This window comes from Danio rerio, chromosome 22 (assembly GCF_052040795.2).
Source record: "Danio rerio strain M-AB ecotype USA chromosome 22, GRCz13ab, whole genome shotgun sequence".
Taxonomy (NCBI): Eukaryota; Metazoa; Chordata; class Actinopteri; order Cypriniformes; family Danionidae; genus Danio; species Danio rerio.
This window is the reverse complement of record NC_141042.1, coordinates 21,297,864-21,309,375: the sequence shown is the minus strand read 5'-3', so window position 1 is coordinate 21,309,375 and position 11,512 is coordinate 21,297,864. Positions and strand designations below refer to the sequence as shown.

Sequence of the window (11,512 nt, the reverse complement as noted above, 5' to 3'; positions counted from 1 at the left end):
TTTGTTTTTGTTTGGTGTCTGTGACTTTGAAACCAAAATATTCCCTTACTACCAATGTCCTGTTTTTCTTCGATATTAATTTGTCAATAAATGCTTCCTCAGCAGATGAATTTTTATTTTTTTTTAATTGTGGGTGTTTTGCGTAGTTCGGAACAAAATTGTGCTCTCTCAATTGGCTAGTAAGACTGATATTTATCAGCTCACTAAAGGTAAAACTACAGTTAACTGTAGCATTCATTAACCAAATGTTGGAAACACTATTACATTTACGGTGATACACTTTATTTTTATTCATTCATTCATTTTCTTTTAAGCTTAGTCCCTTTATTAATCCGGGGTCGCCACAGCGGATTGAACTGCCAACTTATCCAGCACATTTTTATGCAGCGGATGCCCTTCCAGCCACAACCCATCTCTGGGAAACATCCACACACACACACACACACACACACACACACACACACACACACACACACACGCACACACACATGCACACACTCATACACTACGGACAATTTAGCCTACCCAATTCACCTGTACCACATGTCTATAGTGTGGTTAAAAAACATTACAGTATTTGCAATTTTTTTTGTTTGTGTAGACACAACTTCAACAATTTCTATGTTAAAAAAACCTTTTGCAGGTCAAATAACATTCAATCTTTCATTTTCCTTAGTCTCTTTATTAATCAAAATGTCGCCACAACGGAATGAACGCCGGTCAAACAACATCTATAACCAAATCTGAACATAAGAGATGAATACATAAAATACATAACATTTTACACAACAAAACAGACAGCATCAAATGTCATGCTTGATAGTTCATCCAAGGTTTTAGTTGAAATCAAAAGTCTTTCTTGCTTGTTTATTGCGAAGAATTGCCCAAAGGTTTCGCTTGCTTTTGCTGACTGTTGCTTGTTTTACTGGCTCCTTGCTCGGACACTGTTGCTTCTGGATCTCGATTCCTGTAACACTGTGGCTTCTAAAGAAACGACGAGCTACTGGAGACTGATGTGGAGAGCTGCTAGCATGTGTCTGGACTGGTGATGATGTCCTGATGCTTTGTTTGAATTCCAGCTTTGGGTGTCTAGATGTGTTGACTTCTTCATCATGACCCCAACGTTTATGCACCTGGAAGAATAGCGCTTCTTCGTTAGCCATTTGCGGGCTTTTGCTTAAGGTTACGAAGCCGTATGGCGTGGTGACTTTGGGAAGGTGAGGTAAGGAAAGAGCAGCTCGGCTGGCAAGGTCAGAGCATTGTTCAACTTCCACCAGAGAACTGGAGAATGAACAATCTCCCTGAGTCTGAGCCCGTTTGATGTCTGAAAGGCCTTTTCTTCCAGGCAAAGGAGATACACTGGAAGATGATGATGATGATGATGATGATGATGAAACTGATGAAGAAAGAGAAAGCCTGGGATGATAAGATGAGCTAACATATTCAGTGCTTCCCCAGTCCTCCTCTTCAGCTTGTCTTTCTTTCTCAATTGCTCTGGATCTGAAGCCATCGTCCAGTGCGAGTTTTGGAATGGTGAATTGTGGGATGCTTTCTGGTGTCACGACGACACTGCGGATACTGTCTTTACTCCCGCGGTTTTCTAGACCAAGCGAACTTCCGAACGAAGAACTTCTCGCCGTTGCCCATTTGAGCGCGAGTATTCCCGCCGAACTGTGCCTGCGCTCGAACGGGAATCCCGCGCTTTGTGACTGGTTGTCGGCGCTCGTCCTCGCATAGTTTCCAGCACTGATAGTGCGGGTCACTGTCATGTTCTTGTGCGTTTCTGCCATCATGCTGTTTAAAGTTGTGACTGAAGGAGCAACCTCTCGTATTTATAGCCCCCAAAGACCCTCAAATCTGTCTCATTCTATTTGTTGTGGACGTGCGTAAACGTGACGAGAGCGCAGTGGAAGGAAACATGCCCAAATGTGGACCTCACCTCCTGATGGGTCTCCGTGTCTGACGTGGATGACAGAGATAATATACTCACGAAAATACACTTTTAGTAAGCACATTGCAGTTAATTGATGTTAGAAGAAAGCACTAACTTGGCAAACAAATTGTTTAAACAGATCTACATCCAACCCCCCAAATGTGAACAAAACAACAGGATTTTTTGATTGCAATTTATTTTAATAGTTATGGTTTAAATGGCTATGGTGATCACTTATACGCAATCGTTATTTTGATATTGTCTTAAACTCTATTCTTAAACCATATTAATTCCATAATCCAAAGGTCATGATCCGCACTCATGTCTAGATCAGTGGTGCACAAACTTTTGCCAAAACCAAATATCATGAGAGCCGAGGGCCGAACGTAAATATACCAAACTACATTAAATTAAAGTTGCCATGGGTAATTTTCTAGTTCATTTAATAATATTTAAAAAAAAAAACATTACTTTAAACTGTATTAACTAATGCAGTATAACTTTTCAACTTTTTAATTTAATGCAATAAAAACATAAACAATCAGATTTATTACAAAGGGGAGTTTAATGCTGAATACACTAAACATCGAAACATCCCCATCATTCTTCATCAACCTTATTCATCATCATCCATTGTTGGTTGACAGCACATACATTTGAACAAAATCTGATTGAATTATGGCATTAAATTAAAACATTTATTTTCCGTTAGCTTTTAACAATAAAACATCGGAGCATCTTTATCATTCTCCTTCTCTTCGCAGATGGGATGGTGAGCCAAATCAAAGGTTACTATGGGCCAACTTTGGCCCACAGGTTGTAGTTTAGGCATCACTGGTCTAGATTTTTAGTAAAAAAAATTCTTTGTTCAGCTTTTTAGGCCTGATAATTGGTTGTTGCTTGTTGTTTTAATAGACTGTATTTATATGGCCAATTTAACAAATGTAACAATTTTGCCAATTTACATTTAGTCTCTAAAAAAATAAAATCTGTGTTTAAGAAGTTTGAGTAAGACTTTTTTGATTGTCCCTGTTGCACATTTTGTTGACTAAAAATTGCATTGCAGCTACATGCCGCTCTGCTTAATGTCTGTTGATACTGCTTCTTCAACAAACATTTAACTGACTATCAGTAACTTTGCCAGTACATGTAAACTAACAGTAACCATAACCCTAACCCCAAATCAAATCAAATCAAATCAAATCAAATCAAATCAAATCACTTTTATTGTCACATCATCATCAGCACGTGTGCTATGATGAGTGAAAAGCTTAGGTGCTGGCTCCAGACAGTACAAAACACAGATAGTGCAAATACAACGACAGTGCAAAAAACAATATCATAAAAAAGATAATAATAAAAATAAATAAATAAAGAAAAATTTAAATAAAGAACATGACAATGTAAGATTGACAGATTGACAACCTAACAGTCAACTTATAATATTGATAATTAGTTGGCATGCAGAAGCAATATAACTTAAATTCAACAAAATGCGTAAAGGGACCATCAAAATAAAGTGAAACAAATTTTTTTTAATTAATGAATTTTAATGAGTATTGCAACTGTCCCTGTGGGTTGTTGCAACTAGGCATGGAACGATAACCATTTTCAAAATATACTGCAGTATGAAAAAGTCAAGGTTTTAAAAATCGCCAAAGTTTTCTGCTTCACCATTCGATACAATATATGTATTATTTTTTTTTTAGGACAACAGTATCTACAGCAGAAATGACCTATCCAAAGAGGCTATTTTAAATTGTAAAGAAATCTGCTTTTGAAACTAAGGAATACATCAGAGGTCAATGATTCATTTGGATTATTTAGGGGAAAAAGTTGTTGTTTTTATCCCGACATTTTAAACTAATGTTTAAAAGAACATTAGAGCAGTAGTACAGAGAAACAGTGACATTTTTGTCCAAGGTTATCATACCATAGAAAAATATTAAATACAAATTTTAAAAAGAGGAAAAATCAAGAGAAGCAAAAAAAAAAAAAAAAAAAAGAAAAATTTTAGTTTAAATTTTGTAGTTGTTTGTAATTTAATTATATAATCTTTCAATTTCTAAATAGGTTTAGTGATTAAATATTATTTTAATAAATATATCATGTTTAATAAATCTGTTTTGTTTAAATGCACCAAATTACATTGCCTAGATTCACTGAGACATGGAGAAAAATATTCCTTTTCAAAACTGGGTGTACTCAATTATGCTGAGCACCGTATATTTTCAGACAAAACACAAAGTTTGGTCTGGTTTTAAAGAAACACTGTATTTTTAAAAAGTAATAAAAAGTATAATTAAATTTTTATATAAAACAGTTATGGTTTTAAAGGGTTTATGTTTATATTTGAGGTTAGTTAGCGTTCAGTATGATTTATTGCATCGTTGTCATTTTTAATTGTGAACAACCCTATGTGTTTTTTCAGAATCATTTAACATTTTCAAATGTGTTTATACCATTCTGATGAAACAAACAATTAAGACACTCTGTCATGAATGAACAAACATCAATATAATGGACTATTTCTAATATAGCCTGTTTTAAATGAAGGATCTATTATCATTTGTATATGATTTGCATTGTTTTTGTTCTGCTACATTTTAAAACTGAATATATTTTATTGTTACTTAAAAGATAGTGTATACTGGTTTGCCAAAATGTATTTTGTGTTGTTGTAATCCGTGTCCATTTGCGTATTTAATGTAGTATACTCTACGCAGTTGCCTACTCAAGTTCGTACTCAATCAACCTGTCCACCACGCACTCGGTCACGTGCACAACCCTGAGTGGGCCTGAACACCCACGTGTTTTAATTAGCACGTGCATGCTTGCTTGTAAATTGGCGGGGAATCGCGTCAGAGAATTGTTGGATTAACCCGGAGATCATCGAGATGACTGACCAGTGCAACTACGCCGTTGAGTCTGAAAACGCTGAGGGTCAAGAGGCAAGTTTATTTTACTGCATTTCTCTTACTGAGAGTGGTTTATGTGATTCATTCGCGTTTGTAAAGATGATTTTGTTCTTAACAGAAGAAAGCTGTGGCGAAGAGAAGAGGAGCCGTGTCCGCCGTCTTCTGTCGGATTTCACAGTTCTGGCCAGTCAGTTTAACAGTGAGTAACACTCGAATGATTGGGGGAAATCTGTGGTAAACATGCGCTTTTAAAGGGGAACTGAGCAGATGTCTGATTAAGCCTTAAAAATTTCATGTTGTTAGCAATTAACTCTCAACACGTTGGTGTTTTAGCTGCATGTTGGTATTGAGGCCGTCAGTTTGTTTGATCAGCCTGTTGAAGCGCTTTTACACTGGTTTTGTTTAGATTAATGCGTTTCGTGTTTCATGCTATCAATGGGACATTCTACCATAAATGTACATTTTCAGTTTATGTAGTAGCCTGACTTGAGCTTGTAGTCCTCAAAAAAAAATGTATACAAAACGAGCATAAAATCATACAATTAAATGATATAATGGATCCTTGATCACTGTCAGCAATGTCAGAGCCTTGAAGGTATACTGCATATATGTTATGTTAAATTAAATGCAAATGTGACAGGACTGGCAGAAAAATAAGTGACAATTTTAAATTTATTGGTAGAATTTATTATTTATTAGTTCTAAATAACAGTTTTTAGCATGACAAAAGTTTTTAGGTTCAGTTGGGCTGATGTCAAGGACAATGACAGAGTTTGTAAATCTGTAAAGTACTTTTTATTAAAGAGAAAATCTGAGAACCTTTTATAGAACTACTCAACCATCAGTCCATTTTAGAATTTATTATTATTTTTTTTGCACGCAATACTTTATAATCACTGTATTTGTTTTTATTTCAGGAAATAAGGGTAATGTACGTGTCTGGTAGCATGTCCTTAATACATTGAGTCCAGAGATGCCAGTTTAGGTTGGATTTGCTTTAGTTTAAATTTAGATTAAGAGAGATATTTTTAACCATAAAACCACCAGTTACAGTTTCTTTGTTAAAATTAAACAATGTTGCACCTTTTGAGGCATTGATATGACAGTTGTTTAATTTCTCATGTAAAACTTCCAAGCACCATAAAAGTGCTTGTCCTGTGTACAGAAGGACAATGCTTTATCGACGAGGCCAAAAGCATTTTTTTTTCCTACCATACAATAATTCCTATTTGTTAGGGATGTCCAGATCCAATCATGTAATCATTCGAGAGAGTGAGGATGTGTGATTTTATTTATTTATTTAACCCTAACCCTATAGGTTTTTGAAAACCATATGGTTCATGTGTGTAAATGGCACATGACATTTAAAAGCAATGGCATTGGGTGTGTATTATGTTCAGGTTATAGGCAAATGAGTACTTTGCAAACAAAACGATGATAACTTGATATCATATGGAGGTAAAGAAATTAACATCGTTTTCAAATTTATCAAAATCGCTACCAATGACCAAGCTTTCCACAGGTTTGAAATTTACTTGCGGTGGTAGCTGGATTGAAATGCCTTTTACCGACGGCACATGGTTGCCTGCATGCGACAGGGATTTCTAACAGTATTTTTATTTATTATACTGTTTCTTTTTAATGGGTTCAACTAAAGACTATTAAAATGAAAAAGAATTCCACTATTTTTGTTTTACTTTGTGTAAGCATTTTTTTTTCCTACCATACAATAATGCATATTACTTGGGGATCGCGGATGTTTGGCTATTGGATGGATGCAAAAAAAGGTGTAAAAGTATGATGATGATAATGATGATGATAATAATAATAATAATAATAATAATAAAAATGTCACCAAATATACTTGGGCAGTCCATCCAAATAAAGTCTGTGTGGGAATCACTGAATAAAACTATAATCTGATGGTGACAAACTGTAAAACCAGGTAAACCACTGAACACCTGACTGTTTTATCAAACCAATTGACATTTTTGGGATGCAATGAATAAACTTTAAAAAAAAAAAATTTTTTATTAGTTTTTTTATGTATGCATTTTATTAAATTCTGGATTTCATTAATCTCTCATGTCTTCAGATGCGGGCTCTCCGTGGCTTGTGGTCGCTGTTTGGATTCTCCACACCAGTAAAGTCAGTCTCCCTGGCCAGTGAGGAGAAAAGCAGCTCCCCTAATGAAAGGCAGTGCAGAGCTGTACGGAAGCGTCTCCACAGGGTCACACGGATCTTGTTGTCCATCCTGCCCCGGCGCATCCAGAGCGCTCTAGGTTATCCAGTCTGTACCAGCATCGGCTGTGCTGTGTCGCCAGGTATGCCAATCACATTTGTTCAGACTAAAACCACACCTGCTGCCTTTTTATTTATTTTATTTTTACTTTAGAGGTGCGCTGCTCCCCTACCAAGCCTTGTGGCAAAGGCAGCAAGAGAAAGCAGGACGACCTGGATGAGGACGAGGAGGTGGAGCAGCAGTCGTGGGTAGAGGCTCTTACTCAGGAGCTGGCAGAGGAAGACCACGTCGCTGATCCCGACTATGAGGTTTGCTTGATTTTTCTGTTGGCATTTTGCGCTTGTCAGTTTTCGGGGTACTCATGTTCTCCTGCAGCCCAGTGCGGTAGAGACAGACAGTGAGGAATACCGGTCCCACAACGACACTGAGAGTGATTTGGAAGTCGAGAAGGGTGTCGTGGTTATCAAAGATTTGGAGACGGTACAGTTTTATTTATTCACCTCTTTTTGTTTCTGTAGTTTGATTTTCACAGGTGTTTTTGTTTGGTTATGGGAATGAATTAAATTGGCACCTTTTATTTCCGCTTGGTCTAATTTTAATGTTGCAAATTCACCTTTAACAGTTTAACCTTTATGTACTGTTGGGGATGTTTTCATCTACTCTGGGGTGTTTTTTTTTAATTTTATTTATTTATTTATTTTTTTGAGTGTAAGGGTGTTTTCACATCTAGACTTTTGTTTCAAAACTTGGGGCGTCTCCCCAGTTAGTGTGGTTTGTTTGGCAAATGTCAATCCAGCAATCGTGCTCTGATCTGTGCCAAAACAATTGATCCAAGATCGTCTGAATGAGGTGGTCTCGGCTCTATTGAAAAACTCAGGAGTGAATTGATTGTAGTGAGCAATACGATCTGAACCAGGCTATATTACAGTGTGTTATGGATATGCATGCATGCATGTATGTATGTATGTATGTATGTATGCATACATACGGCTTTATGAAGAGAGTATTATGAGTAGAGCAGGATGTCGTCATTCCTTCCGGTAAATGTTCGTTTCATATTAAATACGAAAGTGAAAGCATGCTGAACTATTAACTAGAGCTGTTTATCTGCTTAGAAAATTGATTAAAGTGCAGTTTTGGTTTATCTGTTGTTTCTCTCTAATGTAAAGCCTATAATGCATAAGCCAATGGTTCTGTATGAGCGTCTTGCCTCTGATTTATACTTTGTGACCGTCTGTGGGTGTCACCATTCACAATGAAAGTGCAGCTTTTCGCTTGTCTTATTGCTCCCTGTCCTAAGTTAAAATAAGGACACATGACAGCTGAGCGGGACTCTGCAAAATAAACTGTGGAACTCTGGTCACTTGAGAGTAAACTCCTCACATTGGTCAGTTTTTAGCTCTTTTGGTCTGTTTAGAAACTTTGTTCTTGGTGCAGTTCGCTTTCACACAGCAAAGTGCAACAATGCAAAAAATGCAATTTAATCCGTATTTCAGAACAAAACGATCGATCCACAGGTGTGAAAGCACCCTTAATTTGGCGATTACATTTTCTGTGTTAGTAGAGTGTAGCTAGTAGAATGATTTTTGGTCACATCTTATTTTGACACCTATATAAAGAAAGTTCTTTAGAATTTTTAAATAACTTTTAAGGAAATGTACTAGCCTTTTGTTGTTTAGGATGAAAGCATGCACTGAATAAAACTGCTGTTAAATGCATCAGATTTTTTGCATGAATCTGTTACTCCATCCTGATCAACTATTAAAATGCTTAAATTACAAGATTTTTAACTCTTTAAATGCAAAATTCATAAATGTCACTGATTTGGTGAAAAACAAAACGCATGACATTTTCAATATAAAACGTAATAAATTAAATGTAAAAAATCCAGTCTACAATTAAAGTCTTAGACATGTGAACGATTATTAACAACAACATTGCCTTTGCATTATTTTGGATTGTTTGTGACTGTTTTTGCCTCATTGACTTTCAGTATAACCACATTTTGTTTGATTGTAAAAACATGACCTCATATAATCATGGATTTTGTTGGGAAGAGGTATGATTTGTAGTTTTTACTGTTGATCATCAGTTGACACCATTAACCTTGTTAGATAGGCCTGTGCAAAAAAAAAGCTTAGTTTCTAAGTTTTATATCGAGTATAATGGCAAATTAAAGTATGTTGGAGAGTGACCTTTTGGGCACTTACCCTGTGTCAGAGAAAATCAAAATATGCATCTCAGAACTCGGACAATCAAACAAAATGTGGTTATAACAGAAGTCAATGAGGCAACTACATGGAGTAAACAAAAACCAAGACTGTAATTATGCACCGTCAAATTGAAGTTAATGGGGCAAAACAGCCACCAACAGTAAATCATAATGCATCAAAGCCAATGTTTCTAATCGTTCACATGTCCAAGTCAGTGGTTTTTAAAAGGTAAAAAAAATCCAGTCTATAATTTTATTATATTGAAAATGTCATGTGTTTTTTCCTCACCAAGTCAGTGACATCATTTATAAATTGCCAAATTAAAGAGTTAAAATCCTGTTAAAAAAAAAGTTGTAGTTTTGATCAGAACTGAGGTTAACAGATTTATGCAAAAAATAAAATGTAAAAATATTTATCTGATGCATTTTTCAGCAGTTTGATGTAGTAGATGTTTTCATCCCGAACATAACAAAAGGGTAGTAAATTTGCACCGTGCATAAGGGTGTATGGATGGATGGATGATGTGCATTAAGCCGCATGTTTCTGCTTTCAGGTAGTTCCCTCTGAGGCCCAGTGATGGCAGTGTGTACTAATTTTAGTATGCAAATCCAAAGTATTGTGACCGGTTTCAGAATGTTTGTCTTTCTGGCCAGCTCTTTTGATTGCTTCTCGATTTGCTGTTTGTCTTCAGTTGAGTTTTGTAGTTTTTGTATGTATTTTCATTGTTGAACTTCCTAATAAAAGTGTTTGTAGTACATCTTGTTTGATGTTTCCTTCACTGGCCAGCGGATGGCAGATGCTCACCTAGTTTGTTTGGACTTGATGCACCAAAACTTGACAGGCTTTCAAAAGGTTAAAAAGATGGCATCTTATGTACAAAATATGCACATATGCAATGCAAGTCACCCTATATGAATTTTATAAATATTTATACATGATTGGGAATACTAAACATTTTGCATAAATTTTTTTTATACAAAGTATGCATAGATTTTCATTTTTCTTTTTTTCTTTAATTATTACCGAAAGCTTAAATTAAATAATTAAAAAGATCGTTGCAAATTTGTGGTTTAGTATTGCAATTGGGCCATTTTCTTATCTGGGGTTTTTCATGGACTAATGCTCAACATTTTCAGCTAACTCCAATTAAAGTTTTAATTAAAAGACTCTAGCATGCCCAGGGTAATGCAGTTTGCTTATCGACCCAATATGTTTGAAAATATTTAAAAGCTCATTGTTTACTTGCTTTATTAACCTTTCTTTGATTTGTGTGTTTGCTCAATCCCGACAGCACACTTGAAACCTTTAAACAAAGGCCTGAACTGGAGCGCTAGACTTGCCTCTCAAATGGGTGGATTGTCAAGTAAAGAGCATTTACATCCAGATGATAAATATAAAGTTATAGTTCTAAAAATCACCCAATGTAAAAATAATAAATAAACTGGTGTACGAAAGCACTGACAACCAGTCAAATCTGTTTAAATAAGAAAGGATTGTTTAAAGCAGCAGATGACAAAAGATTTATTCTTTTTTTTTTTTTTTTTTATAAACTCTTTCTAAAGATAAAAATATCTGGAAAACAAGGGGTTATTGTTTTGTGGATGAACCGTAAAAAGTGAGCAGAAGTTTTTTTTTTTTTTTTTTTTTTTTTTTTTTTGCGTCTCTTTTTAAAATTGACAGGAGGCCTGTTGCTTAAAACAAGTTGAAGTAACTCTGGGTTTCAGAGTTTCGGGTTGACCCAACCAATCAAATCCATTCTGTTATGATTCGGGTCTTGTGTCATGATTGTAACTGAACTAACTCGGGATTACAAGATTAGCTGTGAGTTTGTAATCAAGCAGTGCAGTCAGGCTTTGTTGGTTCAATACTTCCCGTCAACTTTGTCTGTTAACTCGGGCTTTTATCCTGAGTTCATGAGCAGATGAAGGTGGGACATTAGCAGCAAACAGCCAATCACTTTTTTTTGAAACAAGAAGATACTGTGATTGACCACATTGTGATTTCCTGCAAGAGTCAGCTCTATTCATAGATGTGAATATAAGAGAATTGAGCAAGTTGAAAGTTGACCACGAAAGAGAGAGAAATGAAAACTGCTTGCTTTATTTGTGCAAGTGAAGTTGGTTTGTGTAGTTGATATGTTTTGACTTTTTCTTTAAAACTTTAACTGCCAATTTTAATATCCGCAAATGTGTATATAAAGTTATTA

General features: G+C 35.6%; 1 protein-coding gene across 1 annotated transcript; it reads left to right on the top strand.

Annotated features, from left to right (window-relative positions):
• The first annotated feature begins 4,763 nt into the window (after positions 1-4,763).
• Positions 4,764-10,061, top strand: org (oogenesis-related gene). The gene is made up of 6 exons (NM_001100070.2): positions 4,764-4,884; positions 4,970-5,050; positions 6,947-7,175; positions 7,247-7,401; positions 7,469-7,573; positions 9,860-10,061. Exons 1-6 carry the CDS (start codon positions 4,831-4,833, stop codon positions 9,881-9,883), a joined length of 648 nt encoding a protein of 215 aa, NP_001093540.1. The 5' UTR covers positions 4,764-4,830; the 3' UTR covers positions 9,884-10,061.
• Positions 10,062-11,512: the final 1,451 nt, after the last annotated feature.